General features: G+C 51.1%; 1 protein-coding gene across 1 annotated transcript in view; it reads left to right on the top strand.

The window, feature by feature from the left end:
• Positions 1-806: 806 nt before the first annotated feature.
• Positions 807-24,310, top strand: part of Plxdc1 (plexin domain containing 1) — a 56,846-nt gene continuing 33,342 nt past the window's right edge. The window contains exons 1-2 of the mRNA XM_057776488.1: positions 807-1,128; positions 8,703-8,881. Of these exons, the coding sequence (XP_057632471.1) occupies positions 1,050-1,128; positions 8,703-8,881 (258 nt within the window). The 5' untranslated portion in view covers positions 807-1,049. The remainder of the gene's footprint in view (positions 1,129-8,702; positions 8,882-24,310) is intronic.

Here is a 24,310-nt window from a genome sequence, read left to right as displayed (position 1 = left end):
GAGAATTTAGTTTTCATTTCCTTCCTCGGGTCCTTCCTTCGGTCTCCGTGTCAGGCTACCCACCTACTCAATACCACAGGCTACTTCTCCTGTCCCCCCACCCCCGCCCCAGCACCCTCCTTCTCGGGATGTGCCCCCATGAAGCAGCCTCTGCACCCTTTCCTTCCGCGCTCTTCAGATCTCCAGCAGGGAGGAAGCCAGGGCTCCTCAGTCCTCTCCACTCTCTAGGCCCCAGTTCTTCGTCTTCACAAAGTAGGTCACAGGCATCTTTGCGCCTTGACCTGGTTCTATGCCGTCTATCAAATCTCCTAAATTGTGGGTATTTTTATTCTCTCCTGGAAGGAAAAAAAAAAAAGGTGCCCTATTCCCAGAGTACGGTTGGTGGCAGTGGGCGCCACTTCCAGGCGCTGGGGTCTAGCTTTGATTGGGTCTGACCTCCTTGGGGAGGGGGCATCCGTGCTGCTCCAGAGTGGGAATGTGCCAGATTCCTGCACCTACATGTCCTACCGGGCTGGGGGTCGGAGGAGAGCCGGTGTTGGAGATGGGGTGTGAAGCAATGAAATGGGGGATGCAAGTCGCGCCTCTGCTAGGGTAGAAGCTGGGGGGCTCGGCTGCGGGCGAGTCCTGGTGCGTGGGTCGGTGTGAACGCTTAAGCAGAGCACCAGGAAGCCACAGAAGTCTAAGAACCAGCTCAGAAAGTCACATGCCCTGGGGATGAGCGGCAGGAGCCAACGGCCCAAGTAGGAGCGCTTCATGGGGGTCCTCCACTGCGGCCTTTCCCATGGTCTTCTGGGCCAGTCGCGTTCTCCCGGTGACCAGAGGTGTCTCGGCGCGGTCCCGGGTCCGGCGGGGCGCGGCGCGGAGCTCCGGGAGGCGGGGACCCCGGCGTCGCGCCCCGCCCTCCGGGCCCTCCCGCCCGCGCTCCCCGAGGCCGCAACGCCGCGCTTTGCTCGCGGTGCCAGCTCCGCTCCTGTTCCCCACTCGCCCAGCCCGGGGTCGCTTCCTCTTCAGCCGCCACCGCGGGGACCCTGAGGCCGTCCGCGCCCACCATGCGGGCTCAGCTCTGGCTGCTGCAGCTGCTGCTGCTCCGCGGGGTCGCGCGCGCGCTCAGTCCCGCAACACCCGCAGGTAGGGCGCGCGGGCAGGGCAGGTGCAGACTCACCAGCAGGACGCGGGGTATCGTCCGCGGGAGGCCGGGGGACAGGGAGACAGGGACCCTACTTTCCCTGTGTGCGCACAGAGGGTGCGCTTCTGTCGGAAGGACGTGGAGGAACCCAGCTGGGGGTCCCCTAAAGAGTCATAGGGACCGCGATCATTCCAGTGAGGCAGTTGCCTTTCCATGCTCTTTCCTGTTGCCACCCTCAGCTGCTGTAGGCTAGGTCCCAGTTGGGCTTGAAGACTGCGTGGGAGCCGCCGGAGGATGGGGACACCTTTCTCTCTGGGCACCAGCGTAGTCGTCTAACTTACTTCCCCTACCTATTAGGCACGGGTGAAGAGGCAGGGGCCCCAGGAAAAAGCAGCTTGCTGTTCCCGAACCTCCCAGAGTCAAGGGTCTCCTCCTGTTTGGTTCTGCTTGGCTCTCAGTTGCCCTGTCTGCGTCGGGGGTGGAGATGGGGGCTGGAAAGGGGAAAATGGGGGAGGAGCTTCCATTCTGCACACCCCTCTTTCCCCTAGACCAGTTTCTCAAGCCTTTTCTTCCACTTGGAGATGCTTTCGGAGATCTATCTTGAATCCCTCATCAAGAAAGGCCATTTTTCAACACATAATTTAGGTTCTGTACACAGACTTCCTTTGGGACTGGGGATAGAGAATTGGGTGGCCCTCATTTGGGGTCAGGGAAGGGGTAGTTCATTGGGTGTAGCTATTGACTGTTGTGTCAGCATTGGCCCTAACTGTGTGACTTTAATGATCACAATATGTTGTTCAAATGAATCTCTGTTGGGATGAGATGGTATGGCGGAGGGGGGGGGATGCTGGTGATGACAGTGGGGGCAGAGGGCAGAGAATCACGTGTTCAGAGACTGGTGTGGAGCCATGACTGTTCAGGCAGGCCCTACAGAAGGTGGCCAGACACTTGGCTTCTAGTTCTGCTGTCTCACTTACTATGTGACCTTGGGCAAGTTACTTGCCTTCTCTGGGCCCGTTTCTTGATTTATAAAATGGGGTTACTGGCAAAATCTTCGGCTTTTGGAAGTGACAATGAAAGGTCTTTCCACTTTTCATGATATTCTTCCCTTTCAAACATGGACAGGCAACTGATGATTTGCTTTAAAATAGAAAATAGGAAGGTACTGGGAGGGTGGATTCCTGAGTTCTTGTCAGCCTTAGCCTGGTGTGTTTTCCGGGCTCAGACATGGCTGGGTTGATGAGGGGTTTGGGCCATGGCGAGCTGGTGTGTTTTCTGAGCTCAGACATGGCTGGGTTGGTGAGAGGTTTGGGTCATGGTGAGGGTTGATGAAGGGGAGTTGGCTGCATCAGGGGTCCAGGGCATGTGTCACCTGTGTAAGTACAGACTACTCTGCTTTTTCTGCGTTGAGATTCATCTGGGAGACAAGGTGTGAACTATATATGCAGCAAGCAAGACTGAGGCTAGACCCAAGGAAGCTGTAAAAAGCCATCCGAGTGACTGGTGACTCTTCTGGCTTCAGCTGGGCCTCGTGGTGGTGGTGGGGTTCATAGAGGCCATTAGAGGAGGTGTGTAAGTGGGGAAGACTGGGACCGAAGTCAGTCCTGTCAGGGAGTCATTGTGACCAGCTAGTGTAGCATAGAGGGGCTCCAAGGAGGCCCAGCCCCAGCAAAGGCAATGGTGTCCCCATCAGGGCTGGCAGGCCTGGCAGCAGCAAGGTCCCCCCATCCCTAGAGCCTTGTCCCCACATCTATCCTTAGAGTGGGAACAGGAGACACCAATGACCCGAAGTAGGAATCTAATGACAAGGAGACCAGAAGTCAGTAGACAGACATGAAGACAGACAAACAGATGACAGACAGGAAGATGGCCTCAGAGCCATCTGGGGAGTGGACCCTGAAGGTCTGGTCCCAGGGGAACCAGAGACACCCAGGACATACACAGAAGGCAACCATTTCCAAACCTACCAGGGCCACCAAAAGTGTCCTGTTCTCTGAGTCAAGGCTGCCTGTCTCTAGACCGAACGGAAGTCTCATGACCTCTCTAGCCATAATCTGCCTCCAGCTTCTGCCTTGCCCACCAGGGACCTCCCAATAACCTGGTATCCTGTGACGCAATGGCGGCTTCCCATCAGCTCCAGGACCCCCTCTTCAGAGAGACCTCCCTCTCTAACCTGATTCGCTGTGCTGCTGATTTATGGGAAGAGGCCTGGAAGGTTTGGGCGCGGGATCAGGCCTGCCTGTCACTGAGAACTCCTCCACCCCCTCACCGCAGCTTGTGTGGAAACCTACTTAATCAATGTGTGTGGGAAAGCTGGGCACGGTGGGCCACACTGAGAGCAAGGCCGCTTGGAGGAAGAATGACCAGAATGATTGGAAGTTCAAGGTCATCCTGAGCTGCGTAGTGAGTCTGAGGCCAGCCTGCTACTTGAAATGGTTTAAAACAAAACCATTGAACAGTGAGTGTGTAGGTGCTTCTGACTGATCCCTTGCTGAGTAACCAGAAAGCAGAGGGTTTGTCATCATTGTCATTGTCGTGTGTGTGTGTGTGTGTGTGTGTGTGTGTGTGTGATGCACATGTCCATCACACAGCCGCCTGGTGTCCCTCTTCCTTGTATATGTTTCTACCTTTCTAATCTGTGAGGTGAGGGGCAGGGTCTCTGTATGAGGGACTTTATAAGTAGGAAGTGGGATTTGTTAAGCCTGGAAGGACCGCGTGTGAAGCAAAGAACAGGACTTTGAGACCTGGTGTCATGTAGCCCAGGTTGGCTCTGAACTCACCGTGTCACTGAGGATAACTTTCCGCTTTTGATCTTGTTGCCTCCGCCCCACAATCCTGGGACTCCAGGCACAGTGCCATCTGGTCATATTTATGTGGCCCAGGAGAATCGAACCCAGAACTCCCTGCATGCTAGGGAAGCGTTCTAACTGAGCTGCATCCCCAGACCCAGGGAAGGTCAGTTTTGCTGGCTGCTTTGTGTACACAGTTTTGTTAAAGATTCCTCCTAGCAGTGGTCGAGCTGTTCGCACCCCATCTTATCCGTTAGAGATGGAAGCTTCCAGAGTTTGTAAACTATGGTGTTGTGGTTCAAGGCTGGCCTCCAGCTTGGTGGTAAACCTGTGTTCTTCCACTGTTGTGATGGAATAGTGGAGGGTCTCCAGCAGGGCTGTGCCCGAGGGAGGCTCTCCTCGGTCCTCTGAGACTGGGTGCTGGCTTCCCCTTCCCCCTGCCAGTGTCCTCCCTTCACTCACTGGTGCCCCCTGAACATTAGTCCTTGCAGTACCCAGAATTCTAGATGCAAAGGCAGTAAAGAGCATGATTGATGGTCCTGGAGGCCGGCTTGGGTGGTGCCCCGGGGATCTGGGGGAGGGGGAGACTCTGGGAAGCAATGGCATCTTGTCACTCTTCATCAGGTGGAGAGGGCTGTTTAGGAGCAGAGTGGTCCTGACTGAGGCCACTGTGAGTAGCCTCAAGGAATGTGAGGGACAGCAGGACCTGGCCATGAGAGCCCTCAGATCAGCAGGAGGGATGCGTGAAGAATGGAATCGTGGATCTTCCAAGGGCTTGCCCAGCTAGAGTTGTGTGGGCAGCTGGCTCCAGGGCATATGGAGTGGGAGCTGAAAGAAGTACCCAGAGAGACTCTCAGCAGCCTGCCCAGGATGGCGGTGGTATGACTGGAAGGACCAGCTTGAGAGGCAAATGGGATTGTGGGTGGGTCAAGCCCTGGGTGGTGTAGCCTGGCTCCCCCTCAGCCTTAGAAGGGCTGTGCCAGGTCATGGGATGGAACCTTTGTACTCACACCACATCCGGTCACCAGTCTCCTAGGACAGCTCCCACATCCAGGAACCCAGCCGTGGGGCTGCCCTGCACCTTAAGAGACCGCCTGAGTGTTTCCAGTCATTTCTTTTGTAGTCCAGGCTGTTTTTTAACTAAAGGTTCTCCCACCTCAGCCTCTGGAATGATGGGAGTAGAGGGTGTTCCATCCTTCCATCTTGTCAGCTTCCTACTGCTTTTTTTTTTTTTCTGAGATAAGATCCCATTATGTAGACCTGGCTGACCCAAAACTTGCTATGTGACCAGGCTGGCCTTGAACTCACAGAGTTCTGCCTGCCTTTCCCTCCTGAGAGCTGGGATTAAGGGGCATGTGATAGATACTATGCTTGACTTTATTACTCTGTGTTCTGTGGTTCTAACCAGACTGGAGCCAGCCTGCCTGAGTTCAAATCCTGAGTTCTGCCTCTCTTCTGGAAGCGAAGGATGGAATGAGTGCTGAGAGAAAGCAATAGGGGCAAGGGTGTCGGGTGTCCTAGGGTGTCTAGGCATGCCACCTATGTGAACCATTAGGCTTCAAGGTTGTGTGACCAGCCACCTACACTGGCTCCTGGCATGGGCTAAGAGGTGACATCCTGGCCCATCCAACTGGGAGGGGCGAGAAATACAGACACGCTGAAGGCGGAGAGACACATCTGGGGATTCCTAGCTCTTTGTGGCATCCTCTGCCCTTCCCCCACCATCCTGCACAGAACCCGCACTCCTGCTCCTGGCTTTTATTCAATACTCAGGGCAACCTGCATTTGATGTGGTTGTCACACAGGGAAGCTGAAGCCAGTGCCCAGCTTGAGGGTGGTGGGCTGGAACGGACTGTCTTGTGGGTCCCCCATCTGACATCCCTCTCCATAGTCAGTCCAGGCTTGGTACTTCCTGCCAGTCCACACATCAACCCTTCCACTTGGCCTGCATGTGTACCTTCCTAGTTCTGACTCCTGCCTTCCCCTCGGGGCTACTTGCAGGAGGACTTGGGGAGAAGGCCACCCAACTTAGCACAAACAGCCTGTCACAAACACCCGTGGCCTTGCTGAAGAGGCCAGGCAGCTTGTGTGGGGCCCAGTGGTCTTCAGCAGCCACCTTGCCCAGGGCTCTCAGCCATCCAGTAGGTATCTCGGGGGAGAGGTCAGAACTGCCCCTCTGTCCATTCTCCAGGGGCATCTGGTTATGATTAGGGGCAGAGACGTAAAAGGGGCCCCGGCAAGAGTCCAGCAGGCACCAGCCGCCAAGAATGACTTAATTGGATAAAATGTCTAACGACAAATCTGCACTCCACAGCAGCATCCTGGCGAGGCCCCAGGCCTGGTCCAGCCAAGCCTTGTTTCAGCCTCTGTCCTTGCTGCTACCCAAGAGCTATCCCCCAGTGGAGTGCCCTCAATTATGCAGTGACGAAGGGCTTACTCTTTGCCAGGCGCTCTGAGGAGAGTGGAGAGAGGCCTGGGGAGCACAAGTCTCCCAGGGAGAGGGCACCTAACCCTCTGAAGTGGAAAGGGATGCTTTTCAGTATCATTTTGAATCAGTTTAACAGCCCCATGACGGCTGGAGTCTTGGAACAACTGCATCTGGGCGGCCATTTGCCAATCTTATGCTCATGACAGACATTACTAATCGATCATGACACTCTCAGCTGCTAAACACAAATGAAGTTTTGGGATTCCTATCTAGAGTGCTTCTGGCTGCCACTTATTAATGAAAGATGGTATTTGCAATTAAACCTCTTTGCCACGCCCGCTTGTTTCTCCGCCCCCCCTTTGTTGCACTAGGAAAGTGATTTGCTGGAGGTCAAAGCTTGAAAATAGTGATGAAGCTAAGACTTTGCTCCTCCAGTAGGACAAGGGAGCCAGGTGCAGTAACTCATACCTTTGGTTCTAGCATCCCAGAGGCAGATACAGGCAGATCTCTACATAGCAAGTTGCAGGTCAGCCAGGGCTAATTACTGAGATCCTGTTTCAAAACAAACCAATCAAATCAAGTGGGCAGGGGAGAACCCTTTGTTTCCCAGGACTGTCTGATAATGTCTGCAGACATATTCAGCAGTCAAAGCCAGTGGAGGAGGGAGGGAGAGGGAGGGGCAACAGGGGCCAGTGGGCAGAGAGAAAGGATGCTATAAAATAGCTTACAAAACTATGATCCAGGCCAGCAAGTCATCAGGATTAAAAATGGGCCAAAAACTTAAACATTTTCCCAAAGAAAGTACAAAAACAGCCAATATCACATGGAATGATGCTCGTCATTATTAATTATTTTTTATATGCTCTTTTTTTAATATTATTTATTATGTATACAATATTCTGTCTGTATGACTGAAGGCCAGAAGAGGGTGCCAGACCTCTTTACAGATGGTTGTGAGCCACCATGTGGTTGCTGGGAATTGAACTCAGGACCTTTGGAAGAGCAGGCAATGCTCTTAACCACTGAGCCATCTCTCCAGCCCTCGTTATTAATTGTTAAAGAAATGCAAATCAAAGCCACAGGTACATATCACTTCTTGTCCGTTGATTAGAATAGCTACTCCCAAGACCTTGGGAAATAACAAGACTTGACGACGACGCTGTGAAGAAATAGGAAACCTCTGGCAATATTGAGAAGAAAAACTGGCCTACTGAGTCTGGAGAGACGGCTCAGTGGCTGAGAGCACTGGCTGCTCGTCCAGATAACCCAGACCTGGTTCCTAGCACCCACAAGGCTACTTACAACTATCTGTAGCTATGGTCCCAGGAGATCCAAAGTCTTCTTTTGGCCTCCATGGGCACTATATGCAAACAAAACACCCATGTATGTAAAATAAAATGAAATAAAAACAATTTAAAAATACACAAACAAATGAACTAGCATAGGCATTTCACATGGAATGTTCCATAATGTTGTATGGAAGGAAATGCAATTACTGTAGGAGCCAACAATTCCATTTCTGGGCACATAACCCAAAGAATTGAAAACAGGTCCCCAGAGAGATGCTGGTGCCCTTTGTTCCCCTTAAAATCATTCACAACAGCCAACTCATGAACACAACCCAAGTTTCTACTGTCAGATGGCCAGGTAAGCAAATGTGGTTTAGCATGGGACACCATTCAGTCTTCAAAATGAACATGGCTGAACCATGATGTTATTGTGCTAAGTGAAATAAGCCAGTAACAAGAGATGTATTGTATGAGTCCATAATATGAGACATAGGGAGTATTCAAAAAACCAAGAGATAGAAGGTAAAGGCCAGGTGGTGGTGGTGCATCCCAGCACTCGGGAGGCAGAGGCAGGTGGGTCTCTGTGAGTTTAAAGCCAACCTGGTCTACAGAGTGAGTTCCAGGACAGTCAGAGCTACACAGATAAACACTGTCTTGAAAAAAAAAAAAAACAAAGATAAGAAAGAAAAGAAGGAAGGAAGGAAGGAAGGAAGGAAGGAAGGAAGGAAGGAAGGAAGGAAGGAAGGATAGCATTGGCTGTGTAGATCAGTGATAGAGCCTGGCACGTGAGAGGCTCTGAGTTCAATCCCCAGCACCTTTAGCTTCTGAACCAGATTCTTGTTTGCCAGACATACTGTGCTGAGGAGCTTAGCATTGCTTGCACATGTTCCTGGGCATGGTATGAGGCACATGGCTCTCAATCTGTGTTGTGAACCTTCTGTCCTGGTCATCAGTTGTACCCAGAATCAGTGATGGCGTAGTGTTGAGGCTTCTGCAAGACAGGTGGTCTGGACCCCTTCTCAGTCCTTCCTCAGGACCGCCAGCACTCAGCGTTCTGTCTCTTCTCGCAGGCCGTGGAGAAGGCCAAGGCTCTGGCTGGACTGTCAAGAGGACCAGTCAAGGATGGAGTCGGAGAGCCCGAGAGAGTCCTGCGCAGGTTCTGAAACCAGGCAGGACCCAGCTAAGCCAGGACCTGGGTGGGGCCTCCCTGGCCATTGACACCCTACCAGACAACAGGACCAGGGTGGTGGTAAGTTGCTCAACCAACATGGCGGGAGAGTGGAACTGGGGTCTAAGTGTCTGATGTGGAGATTGGAATGGACCGGGATCCCAGGGAAGAATAGGCATGCTGACTCTAGCCTAAGCCATAGGATCAAAGCATCTCCGAGTTTTGTAGGCTGCTGGCTTCTGCCAGAACCCTGAGAAACGAAGTAACCTGCTCCGGGATGCACGGTCAGGCTGGCACTGAGTCTGCATGACGTGACTTAGGGAGGACAACTCTGAAGGTGGCATAGTTACGACACAACTGCCAGTCCAGGCTGCACTCTGCCGCATCTCTGCCTCATCTGTAGACTGCGGGGCCCTGAAGGTTGAGGACCAGGGCCACAGCAAGAGGTGGTTGGCAGGGAGGAGGAAGAGGTTTCTGGGCCTGGGGGCGGGGAGCGCTCTGGGGAGGAAATACAGCTCTGAAAGCTGAAGGGCCTCTGCATCCACGTGTGAGTGTGAGTTGGAGGCACTCTGCGCCCACGTGTGAGTTCTGCACCCACCTGTGAGTGTGAGTTGGAGGCGCTCTGCACCCGGGACTGAGGAATTCTGCGTACTGTGTCCACGTGCCTGCAGACTGCCGTTGCGGGCGGCTTGTGTCTGGGTTGAGTGTGAGAGAGTGTGCGGTGGGAAGGGAAGGGCAGAGGCTCGGGATGCACAAAGGCTGCAGAATGAGAAGTAGCAACAAGAGGATGCGCATGGCAGCATCTTTATTTCCTGTCTTGAAGAACTTCCAGAAACTTCTAAGCATCAGGCAGGGCTGATGGTGGGAAGTGGCTGTGTGTGCCTGTGGGCCCAGCCGAGTAACAAGCTGAGGTGAAAGAATCAGCAGAGCCCTGGAGTTCAGGGCCGGCCTGGGCCACATAGGCCAAAAATCATCCTAGAAGCGTAGAGGAATGAACACAGAAGACCCACAGCCTCCTACAGTCCCCAACCTCTTCCCCAGCAGGATGCCTCTAGGCTATTGTTTCCAATTAGTCCGCTCCCTAGCTCCCTAATGAGCGAGCTGTGTCTGTCTGTTTTGTTTTGAGACAGGTTTTACTCTGTAGTTTTGACAGGCCTTGAGCTCACTGTGCAGACCAGGCTGGCCTGGAACTCACAGAGATCCACCAGCCTCTGCCTCTAGAGTGCTGGGATTGAAGGTGCTCGCCGCTGCCACCCAGCTCCGGAAGATTTCTTACATGCCGTCCTTTGGCTGCAAACGTAATTTTCGGTGTGGTCAAAGTTGTCATCAAGGGAGCTGGGCTGTGACCCAGTTGGTTGAGTGCTCATTTAGCATTCATTAAGCCCTGGGTTCAATCCCCAAAACTGCATAAACTGGGTGCGGTGGAGCAGGCTGGCAATCCCAGCATGATAGAGGTGGAAGTAGAAGGGTCAGAAGGTCAAGGTCATCCTCGACCATGTAGTAAGCCCAGGCTACTTAGACCCTGTCTTCAAAGTAAACCAATAAACAAACACATAGATATAAAAATTTGCCTCAACTTGGCAGGCTGCTCACCTGCTCCACGGTTGCAACCCTACACCTCCTTCTTTGCCTCTTAATCATTGGAGGATCTCTGTGAGTTTGAGACCAGCCTGGTCGACAGAGCAAGTTCCGGGGCAGCCAGGGCTGTCACACGGAGAAACCGTGTCTTGAAAAGTCTAATAAATAAATTATTTATTTTTCCCCCTTTCAAAGCTTGAGGACATCTGACCATTTTCTTCTAATGTCACTGAGAAGGGATATGTTGTAACCACAGAGCATGGCTGCTCGTGCCTACAATCCCAGCACTTGGGAGGCTGAGGCAGGAAGATAACTAAGAAATCAAGACCAGCCTGGGGTACCTAATGAGACCTGCATTTCAGCATACATTCACCCCTGTCCCCACCCAGAAGAGATTTGCTATAACATACAGGCTCACACCTGTAATCCTAGGATTTAGGCTGAGGCAGGATTGCTGAGAGTGTGAGGCCAGTCCAGCCTACAGAGCAAGTCCCGTCTCAGAAATGAAAACTGAGGTTTAGTGTCTCTCTTATCCCTGACCTGGTCATACACTTCTGAAGGCTTTTGGAGTGGTCACTGTCACTGCCACATTCTGTCCGGGCTGGCCTGGGATTGCAATGTAGGACAAGCTAGCCTCCAACCGGAGCCACCACGATGTGGGATGCCCACCAGAGAAGACTGACCAGGCCGGGTTTAAGCCCATAGGAAGCCTTCATTAGCCAGTCAGCAACTACACTCGATGCATGGGATCCCAGTGTGGCACCGAGCCTTTCTCAGGGTGAGCTTTTAAGCACGAAAACCGTACTCTGGGTTGACATCCTTCCATTAACAAGAGCAGTTAGCCAGAAACAGAACCACAGAAGCCAGAAGCCAAGGTCAGTACGTTTAGAGACTTTCCCAGAACTATGGACGCTGATGGATTAGGCCTTTGTTTTTGTTTTGACAGGTGGTGCTATTTATGTGTTGAGTTTCATGGCCTGAATGTTACTTCCATCATGGAGTCAGTTGTACTAAGGTCTTGGGTCTTATTACACACACCTGGCCATGTTTTAAATTTCTAATGCCTTTTTATTAAATATATATTAAATAAATACTAAATACATAAGTCCTCGTTCTTGTTCCTGCGTCAAGGATGAAGCATCTTTTCTCTCTAAAGGGGTATTTTATAAGCTTTGAGGGTTTGTTGTTGTTTGTATCCCTGAATCATTTCTGACTCTGTTTTGCTTTTACCTCAGTCTCTGAAATACTTTGGTATCATGACTGATTCTGTCATTATTTAACATTTTGAAATTTCATTCATCAAAATGTCACCAGCGTTTGACACTAATGTTGATTATTTTGTTTGTTTGTTTTGTTTTTCAACACAGGGTTTCTCTGTGTAGCCCTGACTGTTCTGGAACTCACTCTGTAGATCAGGTTGGCCTTGAACTCACAGAGATCGCCTGCCTCTGCCTCCCAAGTGCTGGCGTTAAAGGTGTATGCCACCACTGCCCAGCTCGAACGTTGACTTTTAAAATGCCATATTAAGATGTTCTTCTCAACTCCTGAACTTTTTGGTTCCCTGAGGAGTAGGGTAGGTGTGGAAGAATGGCAGTGTGCTTAAAAGAAATCCCACATTAGTACAGAATTGAGACATAGATGGCTATTTATTTAGGGATAGACTCACAAATCAGAATCCTCTGCTTGAACGGAGACCAGAAACCAAATCCCGCAACCAGAACAGAGAGGCCGGACACATGTTCTACATCAGCATATATAGTATAAGAGGCCACACCCCATTGGGCGGGTAACCTCTGGCTGTAAGACTTCCTACAGCAGTAGAGTGGATAGTCAGACCATGAGATGTCCCTAAGGACAGGACTCCCATTAGCTTAATCCATTCCTTGCTGCTTTTTTGGACTCTGGATTAAATAACTGACACCTGCTCAGGGGCCGGATGTGGTGGTCAGAGGGGCCATGTCCCAGCCTGCACATCACAGGAAGTAAGCAAGAGACAAAGACTTCTGGAAGCAATTATCTGTGGGTGTGTGGAAGGAGCAGCGGCATTCAGTAAGCCCCGGGGGATTCAGTAACACCAGGGCTTAAAAACAAACTCACATTCCTCGGCTCCACTCCAGGAAGGTTAGTTCAGTAGCACTGAAGCCTGGGATTCCTCTCAGTACCCCACATGGGGCTGGAGAGAACATCAGAGCGCCAGCTGCTCTTCCAGAGGACCTGGGTACTGTCGCAAGTGTCCACAAAGCAGCTCACAACTGTCCGTAATTCCAGTTTCCGGGGATCTGACGCTCCACTGGCCTCCTTGGGCACCAGGCACACATGTGGTACACAGACATACGTGCAGGCAAAGTACCTGTATGCATAAATAAAATGAAATAATTTCAAAAACCAAAAGCCTGCACTTGGGGTAGGGGTATAGCTCAATGGGGGAGTATTTGCCCAGCATGTGTGTGAGACCCTGGGTTCCATCCTTGCTCCCATGAAAAAGGAGATAAAATAACAAAACTCTGCATGTGGTTCTGCTGGGCGTCTGGGTATGAAAGCTTCTGGGATCTAAGATGTCCAGGTGATTTTGAGTTTTTTGGGTTTTTTTTTAATTTATTATGTATACAATATTCTGTCTGCATGTATGCCTGCAGGCCAGAAGAGGGCACCAGACCCCATTACAGATGGTTGTGAGCCACCATGTGGCTGCTGGGAATTGAACTCAGAACCGTTGGAAGAGCAGGCAATGCTTTTAACCTCTGAGCCATCTCTCCAGCCCCAATTTTTTTTTTAAATATTTATTTATTATTTATTATGTATACAATAGTCTATCTGTGTGTATGCCAAAGGCCAGAAGAGGGCACCAGACCTTATTACAGATGGTTGTGAGCCACCATGTGGTTGCTGGGAATTGAACTCAGGACCTTTGGAAGAGCAGGCAATGCTCTTAACCACTGAGCCATCTCTCCAGCCCCTCCAGCCCCAATTTTGAAGTTTTTAAATGAGATTTGTTTTTCATTTATTTTGTATTTATGTGTATGTGAGTGTGTCTCTGAGAGTCTATGGCATAAGTGTGCAAGTGTCCTCAGAGGCCAGAACAGGTGTCAGATCCCCTGAAGCTGCAATTACAGGTGGTTATGAGTCAGTGAATGTGGGTGCTGGGAACCCCACTCGGGTCTGGAGGAATCCATGTGCATTTCACCTCACAGCCATCTCTGCAGTCTCTCCAGCCAGCTTTATAATGGTGACTAGAGCTGGCCCCGTTCCTCGGAATGATGAGATAAGGAGATCACAGAGTCAAGGCCTGAGTGGGGTACAGGGTGATTTCAAGGCTAGCCTGGGCAACAGTGTGGTGGCACATGTCTGAATCCTAGCACTCAGAAGGCAGAGGCAGGAGGATCTCCATGAATTCGAGGCTAGCCTGAGTTTCATGGCCACCAGGGCTGCATAGAGAGACCTTATCTCAAAAAATAAAATAAAATGGTTAAAGAAGAGTCAGGGATATGATTTAGTAGCATAGCATTTGCCTAGGGTGGGAGGCCCAAAGTTAAATACTTAATATTAAAAAAAATGAGATATTATAGTTCACACATGTAATCCCAGCACTCAGGAGGCTGAGGCAGGAGGATTACCACTAGTTCAAAGCCAGTCTGGACTACATAGTCAATTCTAGAACAAAGAGTGAGATCTTGTCTCAAACTTCCTGAAAGAAATAGATAACAGTGGCCAGGGTGGTATCCAGGAAAATGTGGCACGTGAAAATACCTGAGCACGTGACTTCTACTGTCCAACCGAGGCTTCATGACCCCTTTCACAACCACTCACCAAGAGGTCACACTGCAGCTAGGCATGGTGGTTACATGCCTTTTTTTTTTTTTTTTTGCTTTTGTTTTGTTTTTGGAGACAGGGTTTCTCTGTAGTTTTGGAGCCTGTCCTGGAACTAGCTCTTGTAGAACAGGCTGGCCTCGAACTCACAGAGATCTGCTTGCCTCTGCCTCCCAAGTGCTGGGGTTAAAGGCGGGTGCCACCACTGCCCGGCTGGCATGTGCCTTTTGTCCCAGCACTATGGAGGCAGAAGCAGGCAGATGTCTGAGTTTGGGGCCAGCCTGGTCTACAGACTGAGTTCCAGGACAGCCAGAGATCCACAAAGAACTCTGTCTCAAAAAACAAACAAATGAATCAATTTTTCAAAAAGAACAAGGCCATCTGAGAGAAGACTCCTCTATGGGGTTGTCCCCTGCTCTGTCTAAGAAGTGGGAGGTGAAGGCTTAGGATGAAATCTCTCTGAAATATGTTTCAGATGCTACATCAGGAAGGAGTCAGCGCATTCTTAGTGGGCTGGAGTGGGACCTGTCCCACGCTAGGTGCAGCTGCCTGGACAAATATAAACCCTGGGGCTCAAGGCTCCAGTGACTCAGTGGCTCAGCTGCCAGCCCTGTGGGCCCGCTGTGGGCTGGGCTGAGTCAGGCACAGGGGGCCTCTGCCAAGGATGGAGGCGGGAAAGCAGCTGCACTAAAGGAAACCCATGACAGCCGGGGACCAGAGCCAGGGCTCTGGGGATCTTGCAGGCTGTCTTCTGGCTTGCATCTCTTTCTGGTGGCCCTCTAGAATGCAGAGGAGCCCAGGAGACTATAGACTGGACAGTGAAGAGACTTGAGTCCTGGTCCCTGGAGGCTTGGGGGGAGACTCTTAGGTTGCTTCTGGGTGCAGAGAACGCCCTCAATATGGATATGGCTGTTTTCTGGCAGCTGTGGAGCTGAGATGGACCAGAAGGAACGGTCTTATTTTTGCCTCGTGTTGCTTGGCACCCACACTGCAGTACCTGTGTCCCTTTGTATTGCTTGTCTCCTCCCTCCTTAGAGCCAGGCTGTCTTGTGATCCTTGCCTGCCCGCAGCAGGTACTCCTCCTCTGAGGGAGCAAAGGAAGGAGGGGCTCCCCATCCCTCGTGGTCTCCAGTGGTGTTAGAGAGGAGAACCCATCCCGGGTGGACTCAGGTAGCCCCAAAGGACCTCTGCTCCATTTACCTGGTGCCAGGATCTCTAGGGAGTCTGTCTATTTCTCACCTGTTTCTGCCCTAAGCAGCATTCCCCCAGGGCTGCTGATTGCCCACCTATGAGACAAGGTCTCTCACTAAACCCGAAGCTTCTCGTTGGGCTAGGCTAGCAGGATCCACCTATCTCTGCTCTTCAGCCCTGATTACCAGGGCATGGCCCTGCCCTGCTTTTATGTGGTTGCTGGGGATTTGAACTCAGGTCTTCTTGCTTTCATAGCAAGCTCTCCTCCCCGCAGGATGTCTGCTTGCTTGCTTAGTCAGAATCCCATCCTGTAGTCAACACAGGAGCTTACTATAGCCTGTACTCAAGCATGTTGTCCTCCTGCATCAGACTCCTGAGTCCTGGGATTACAGGTATGTTGACTCCCAACTCACATTGCTATTTTGACTTGAGTTTCCCCAGCAACTAATGATACTGAAAGTTTTCCTGTGTTTTGGTTGGCTATTTGTGTATCTTCCTTGGAGGAGAGTCTACTACCGACTTTTCTGTTTTTTAATCAGGTTGTCTGTTTTGTCTTGGGAAAATCCTTGAGCCTCATGCCCAGGTTTCATTGTGCTGCAGATGCTGTTGGCTCAGGGTGACTGCAAGGACGATGCCCGGTCAGGTCCGCGAAGGCTGGCCCTGGCAGGGCTGCAGGGGTGCATGGTGGGTGTGAAATGGGCTGTGGTCCCCAGTGGCCAGCCATCCTGGTTTTCCTGTGATGGTCTTTTGAAGAAAGAGACTTGCCTGGAGGGTGATGGATGGTGGTGCAAGCCTTTAATCCCTCTCTCTGAGGAGAAAGAGAGGAAGGAGGACCCCTGTGAGTTCAAGCACTACAGAGCAAGTTCCAGGACAGCCAGAGTTACCTAGAGAAGCCCTGTCTCAAAACAAACAAACAAACAACAACAAAACAACTCCCTTGCCAAAAACAAAGAGAAAGGCTTACTAGCTATGAGCACAGGTGTCTGAAGAGGTCAGAGGTGTTGGATCCCTGGAGCTGGATTATATACAGTCATGAGCACCTGACTAGGGTGCTGGGAACTGAACTCAGGTGCTCTTAACTTCAGAGCCATCTCTTCAGCCCCCTAGACACTCTCAATGTGGACTTTCCAGTATCCTGGAATGTTTCTATGCTCCAGACACATAGGAGAGTTGGTCACTGTGTTCTAGTCCCAAGTGAGGTAGTGTGTGTCTTCCATTATCTGTGACTTTGTGTGTTAAAATTGATTCCTACGACCCCACTTGTAAGAGCTATACCGGGGTTGTAAAGGTGGAGCCCTCAGGCTATCAGATTAATGCCCTTATAAAATAAAAATCCAACAAAAAAATGCCATCCGTAAGTCTCTCATGGGAGACTAAATTCACTCACGCCTTCATCTAGGACCGCCTGACCTCCAGAACACTGAGCAATAATTTTTTCTTGTTTACAAATTACCCAGTCTAAGGTATTTTGTTATAGCAGCCAAAACAGGCTAAGAGAGTATGCTTGCTAAGATATCACTCTAAATCAGTTTCCCCATCTGTAAAATGGGATAAATAAAGCCAAACATGTTAAATGGCTGAGAAATTAGGCAGAAAGATTGTTCCCAGGCTTTCCCTGAAACTACAAAAATAGGATCCCAGGGACAAAGAGAACGCCCTGCCTGGCAGCCTGAGACACTGTTCTTTGGGTGCTCATGTGCAGTGGGGCAGAATCCCAGCCCTGAAATGTAGACTCGGATTCCCAGAGTGGGGAAGCTCGGATTCCCAGAGTGGGGAAGCACCATGAAACCTGAGAGAGAGAGAGAGAGAGAGAGAGAGAGAGAGAGAGAGTGTCACGGTGGAGTGCGGTGGTTTACACTTGGAATTGCAATCCTTAGGAGGCTGAGGCAGGAAGATGACTGGGAGCTGAAGGCCAGCCTGGGTACATACAGTGACTCTGTCTTAAAAACAAAGCAAAGAGTGGTTTTCTTCTATTTGGACCATCAGGAAGCTTTTATGAATGGTGACTGGGATACCACTTTCACCATCAGAACCTACTTTGTCTGTCTGTCTGTTTTGTGAGACTCTCATTGCATCAAGCTAGGCTGACTGGCCCTGGAGCCCCAGGGATTCTCTCGTCTCTTCTTTCCCTGTGCTGAGATTCTGAGGGTATGCCATGATGCCTGACTATTTATGTTGGTATTGGAACTGAGACCTCAAAAAAAATTAATTAATTAGAAAAAGAAAGGTTTATTTACCTCACAGTTCTGGAAGGCCAAGATTTGGGGCTGCATCTGGCAAAAGCCTCACCAAGAGTCATAACGTGGCAGGGAAACAGGAGGTAAGACGGCTCAGTGGGTGAAGGGCCGTGATGGGTGCTTTTTGTCAACACAGACCTAGACATATCTGGGAAGAGTCAATCTTAACTGAGAAAGTGCCAGGATAAGATTGGCCTGCGGCTAAGGCTGTGGGTTCTTGTCTTGATTAATGACTGGTATCGGAGGGTCTGATTTACTGTGGGCACAGGGCCAACCTTGGGCGGCTGGTGCTGGGTTCTTTAAGGAAGCAGTCAGAGCAAGCCTTGAGGAGCAAGCCAGTAGGAGCACTCCTCGGGGTCTCTGCCTCCAGGTTCCTGCCCTGACTCCCTCGTGCAGCCTGTTACCTGCAAGGAGGATGAAGTAAACCCTTTCCACCCTCAGTTGCTTTTGGCTGTGGTGTTTTACAATAGAAACCCCAGCTACCACGGGTGCCCTCTGCCCGACCCGATGACCCAAGTTCAATCCCCAGGACCCACACAGGAAGAAGAGACCTGACTCCTTCTTGTCAGCTGTTCCTGACTGCCTCAAACTCACCACGGCACAGACACGACGAGATATGTGGGATTTGTTGTCTTATTTGTGTGTTTTTCAAGACAGGGTTTTTCAGTGTAGCCCTGGCTGTCCTAGAACTCTCTTTGTAGACCAGGTTAGCCTTGAACTCACAGAGATCCGCCTGCCTCTGACTCCCAAGTGCTGGAATTAAAGGCGTGCACCACCACTGCCCGGTCAGAGCATCTCTTTCTTTTTAACATTTGTGTAGTATGCGTGCCGTCACAAACATGCATTTCTGGTTTTCTCCTTCCACTGTGTGGGTTCCGGAGATAGAACGCCCATCTCAGGCTCAGTGGCAAGTGCCTTTACCCACTGGACTGTCTTTCCAGCTCAAAACGGGTGTTTCAGATGTTCTGTTTTCTCTTAATCCAGAATGGACAACTGAAGTTACCTGCCCAGGGTCACACTTCCAGTGAGTGGCAGAACCCAGGCAAGAATGCCAGTTCTGCTCCACAATCTAGCTCTCAGCCACCATCTCCTTAGGGATGAATGATGTCTGGATAACACCTTTATTTTTTTAAAAATCTGCAGTTTTAATTTTTTATATTTTTCTCTGCATAAGTAGCTTGGGGAATCTTCTGGAGATGCTGGCCCTGACTCTGCAGGGTTGGGCTGACCAAGGCCACTTCACTCTCCTGCCTCCCCTCCAACCCTCTTCCTTCTGGCCTGCCTGTCTGCCTGCCTTCCTTTTCTTGTTTATTTACAGGTTTCCCTTTTTGCCTCTGGCTGTCCTGTAACTCACCCTATAGCTTAGGCTGCCCTTCAACTGGTAGCAATCCCCCTGCCTAAGTTTCCCAAGTACTACAATTACACATTGAGACCCCACATCTGGCTTTTTTTTCTTTTCTTTCATTTTGAGACAGGGTCTCACTATGTCACCCTGGTTGGAATGGGACTTCATATGTAGCCCAGGCTTCTCTGAATTCACAGAGATCTCCCTGGCTCCACCCCCTGCGTTTTGGGATTCAAGGCGTGCACCTGGCCCAGAACACTGCATTTCCAAAGGGCTCCCAAGTGACTCTGCTGTCGCTGTCCCAGGAACATTTTTGAGTAGTTGGGATCTCCCGGTGGGTTTGTAAACCCTCGTGGACTGGGGTGACTGAGAGTCCGCTTCTTAGCATCACTTCCCCGGTTGCCCCCAGCTGCCTAAGTGCTGTGCTAACAAGCCTGGCCAGCCAAGCTCTCCTGCCAGCCCTGCGGGTGCCCTTGGTTGCTTGCCCGGCATCCCTGTCAGCCAGTTGGCTGGCAGGTGACAGGATGCTTGTGACAGCTTAACTGGAGTTCCTTTCCAGAAACATCCTTAAGCTCAGCCAAAGTCAATCCGGTGCCACTGTCAGAGTGAAGAGCCTGCAGGGTCTCGGGTCACTGTGAGCACCGAGGGAGAGGAGCCCTTGCTATGCAGATCCTGGGCTGCAATGTGTGTGTGTGGGTGGGTGGGGGGGGTGTTTGAGGAGGTCGTCTGTGCTGTCACGACATTTCACGGAAAGGCCCAGCAAACTCATCTAAGAACTCGTGCTTATGGGACACCTGCTGTGGGCACTGAGCCAAGAGCTTTCTGTTTGTCCTGTGCCGTGGAATGCTTTCAAGACTGCGACATTGGAGAAGGGACTGGAACCAGGAAGAAGAGTGATGTTTCTTCACCAACCATCGTCGTGTCTGCGTTTCGAACTTGGATCAGGCTGACACCAAAGCCCGCACACTTGATCGTGGAGCAGTGGTTTTTTTCAAATGACGCCCCCACGGAACCCTAAGAGTTCCCGGAGATGCCCCCATGGGCTGCTGTGGGATGGAGGGTGCTGGAGAAGGCACCAGAAGGTAGGGAGTGGCTTCGCTGGGATGTGATGTAGGTGCTGAGCTGCCACGGAAGAAAGAAAACGTCGGAGCTCACCCCACTGCCTGTGAAAGAGGAAGATTATTGGCCAGGGCGTTGTGACATGCTATGAATGCTGCCTCCTTCACTAGACTTCCTGACCCTCTTTGAGGTGTCAAACCAGCACTGCCCCAGTCCCAGCACCTGGGGACCACCCTCTGGGGTAGCAAACAGCAGGTTATATACAGTGATGACCTGTTTTTTCTACATAACACACACACAATATTGATACATTGTAGAATGTATTAACTGTAAATCATTACAGGGAGACTGACTAGGGCTTGCTTTCCCACCCTGCCTCCTTTTCTTTCTTTTTTTATTTATTTATTTGAGATAGAGTCTCATACAAGCGAGGCTGGCCTCAGACTTGCAATGTAGCCAAGGCTAGCCTTGAGCTCCTGATCCTCCTGCCTTTTCCTCCCAAGCACTGGGATCCCAAACATGTATCACCATTCCCTGCTTTGATATTAAGTAGAATACACACACATTCAGCCCTTGTAGCAAATGCCGCAGTGACTGGGCCTTAAGACACACAGTAACTCTCTTCCCTTGCAGGGAATGGTATGAACAAGGGCTGTTAAAGAGTCTCTGTGATCTGGGAAGTTTCCCTCTGTCCGGCTGCTCTGCAATCTTCAACCGTGCCTCCCATTTTTGTAATCTAATATGGCGGTTTCCATTCGAGCCATCACAACTGCATCCTGTTTGGACCTGGTGAGGGCACAGAGTTCTGCTGCTCTCCCATTGGTCATACAGCCCTGTGGGTGGGAGGACTGGTGGAGATCCGGTCAGGCTGATGGCCCGCACTTAGCTAAAGTAGAGCAGCTGCTGTTAGAGTAAGATGGGACAGTGGTGACTGCAAGACCGTTATCCACCTCTGCCGCAGTGGACATCCTCATCAGGACCGCTGGAGTAGGTAGCAGCAACTGGGAAGTGTCCTCGAGGGTCATTCCAAGATATGGGACCCTTCGCTCATGTTCAGTCAAGAAACCAGCCGTGGCTGACTTTGTATAAGAAGCAAACAAGCATGGTGGCCAGGGAACAGTTGCCCAGAGAAGACTGTTCCGTGTAAGGTCCCTTCCGTTTCCGGCAGCCATCTTAGCAGCGTTACCAGGAAGGTCTAGACCCCGTGGATCCTAGACAACTGTGGGAATCAGAGCTGTTGGGCCTGTCTTCCCAGGCAGCCTCGGTTCCCGTCTCATTTCCATGCTTCACGAGGTGGAGCAGGAAGCAGGGGGCTGTTCCTTCTCCTGTCTGGGGACCAGTGGCTCCTGTGGCCAAGGCAAGATGGCAGTTTTAGCTCAGCTCCTCAGCCACTAGTTTCTCACCCATTCAGTTTTACTCTCCCTCTGGAAGGATGAGATTGGCTGAGGCTGCAAAAGCAACGGATGCATGGTGTGTGTGTGTGTGTGTGTGTGTGTGTGTGTGTGTGTATACGCGCGCGCGCACACACACACACACACACACACACACATCGATCTGATTGAGGAAGCACCAGGTTGTAGAACATGGCAGGTGTGGCCTGAGATGAAGCAGATGTTCTTGAACAATGGGGTCTGAGAACTCTAAAACACATCCGCACCTGGATGTGGTCCACCCATACACAGCAAGACTTGCTTTAAGAAAATGAACAAGAAAAGAAAAAAAGGAGCTTGAAAAACCAAAAAAAGAAAAAAAAAAAGAAAGAAAAGAAAAAGAAAAAAAAAATCAAAGAAAAAGGGCTCAGGCTGCCCAGGCCCATCCATCTGAGGTACGTATGGCCCCTCAACCGTCGAGGAGACCATCTTGTAATTCACAAGTCAGGACGCGAGTCAGCCATACCGTGTTTACAAGGTGCCCAGCCTTAGAACCTATGAGGAGGACAACAGAGAAGAAAGACCCAAGATCTTGACCTTGAGGCAATTCCCAATCAGTTGTGCCACCAAGAAACCTGGGTCTGCTTTCTTCACGTCCCTCCCTGCTTCCTCAGGCCTGGCCCCTCAGATGGTCCAGGCGGACTGAAGCTGAGTTCTGTCTTCCAAGCTTCCTGAGGGACCTTGGGGCCAAGTCGTCTTCCTGAGCTTGAGCAAGGAGACGTACAGCCCTCTTCGGCACTGGGGTTATCATGGTGTGAGGACACCTTGATGACCAAGAGCTCTGTGTGTCTGTCCTCCCCGAACCCTGCCCCCTGCTAGACTCCCAGTCACTGACTGACAAGCTCTTCCTCATTCCCCCAAAGCATCACTTTCTCAGATAAGAGTTTAAGGAACCAAGGTGGCAGTCTGTGGCTGGGGTGTCCTCACGAGGAACGTTCTCCGTGGACTCAGACTCCCAGAGCCACTGATGGCTTCTGTGTCACCTGCCATCAGGAGTGAAGGGAGGTGATCTTACCTGCCGGAGCCATGCTGTGCTTCTACACCATGACTCAGGACCATGGGCTTTAAGATGGCTCAACCATGCCACAGTTTCAGGTACTGGTGGTGAGGTACAAGGAACTCTGTCCCTGAACTCTGTCTGTCCCCAACATGAGAGGCATTTGATGTAGCTTTTTGAGATGATTTCACTGTGTTGGCCAAGGCTGTCTTGAAGCACATGGTCCTCTCACTCCGGTCTCCTGAAGATCTGGGGTTCCCAGGGTGTACCACAGCACCCGGTGACATGAGAGATTAGGGAAGTGTCCCAGGTCACCTAGTGCTGCCAAAAGACCCAAGGGACAGTGGACAGAGCACAGATCACATACCTAAATGGGGTCAAATCATAGACAGTGATCCAAGGCCTTAATTTCCCTGCTTAGAAAATGGAGGGCCAGGTGTGGTGGCACAGTACTCAGGAGGCAGAGTCAGGTGGATCTCTGAGTTCGAGGCCAATCTGGTCTGCAGAGTGAATTCCAGGACAGCTTGGACTACACAGAGAAACCCTGTCTCGAAAAACAAAACAAAAGAAGAAAGAAAATGGGCCTCTGGAATGGCTGGCAGTGCTGCCTGTGAAATACCAGCTGGTTTCTGTGCCCACACCACGAATACTGCCTGCCCCTCTGTCTGCCTCCCATTTCCCAGCTTCACCCTGACGTGGTCCTTTGCTATGCCCAAGTGTCCCCTTCCCCTGAGCTCCATCTGGTCCCTCTTACCACCTAGTATTCCTCAGCCAGGACGCTGGATAGGTGCAGCTCCTGACTTTGAAGAGTCACCTGTGCCGGGAGAAGGGCAGGTGAGGGGCTGTGTGGGGCCTGAGGGTGACTTTGTGTGGTGCCATCTGGTGTAGTAATCTCTGGCAAGCCATTGTGCTGGTGTTGCTGGGGCCTGAGCAGAGTCTGGTCTGAACTACCTACAATCCTCGCCGAGATTCTCCCTGCTTTCTGACCTAGGAACATCTGTCCAGTCTCTCTATGGTCACATGACTTCCTGTGCCTCCTCATTTTCTTTTCCTGGCCCCCTCTCTCCAATGATAAAGACAGCAGCTCTTGGATCAGGGCTTCCCTAATCCAGGGTGACCTGGCATCCCCTTGACTCTACTTACCTGCAAAGACTGCTTTCCAGGGAGGGCACCCTCTAGGTACTAGGGAATTAGGCAGGCTGGGCCACCTTCCGCCACTGTACCCAAGGACGGGACATCAGAGCTTGCTTGTCATTCCTTCCCTTCACTGTCCCCGGGACTTTAGCCTTCAGGGAGGCACCTTTATTTCCAAACGCTCAACCCACCATGTACCCGGACTCCTCACTAGTCTCAGCCATTGGAGGGCCACTGTACCCCAAACACGGTTTGCTGGTATTTCTTTTGTCGCCCTCCTGGAGACCAAACCCTGAGCCTTGCACATGCTCTACCACTGAGCTATGTCCCAAACTTGGTTTTGTTTGTGTTTATTTTTTATTTTGAGGCAGAGTCTCAATAAGTTACCTGAGCTGACCCTGACTCTATAAACCTCTGGCTGGCCTTGAACTTGTTACCTTCCTGCCTCAGCCTGGTACTCTGTGTATGCTCCACCACACCTGTGTCCTGCACACTTATTGAGCACGGATGAATAGCGAGGGAGAAGCCTTGGTCCACAGCTGCAGAGGTGACTCCCTTGATCTCACATATTAGGAGCGTGAGTTGAAGCTGTAACAGTTGTTAAGCCAGCACAGCAGCTCACGCCTGCAATCTCAAGTGCTTGCGAGGTGGAAGCGGGAGTAAATGTCTGGAGTTCAAGGCCATCCTTGGCTACAAAGCAAGTTCTATACCAACATGAGCTACATGAAGCAC

Source organism: Chionomys nivalis, chromosome 7, assembly GCF_950005125.1.
Source record: "Chionomys nivalis chromosome 7, mChiNiv1.1, whole genome shotgun sequence".
Taxonomy (NCBI): Eukaryota; Metazoa; Chordata; class Mammalia; order Rodentia; family Cricetidae; genus Chionomys; species Chionomys nivalis.
Note: the sequence above shows the minus strand (reverse complement) of the source record. Positions and strands in the feature narration are given on the sequence as shown.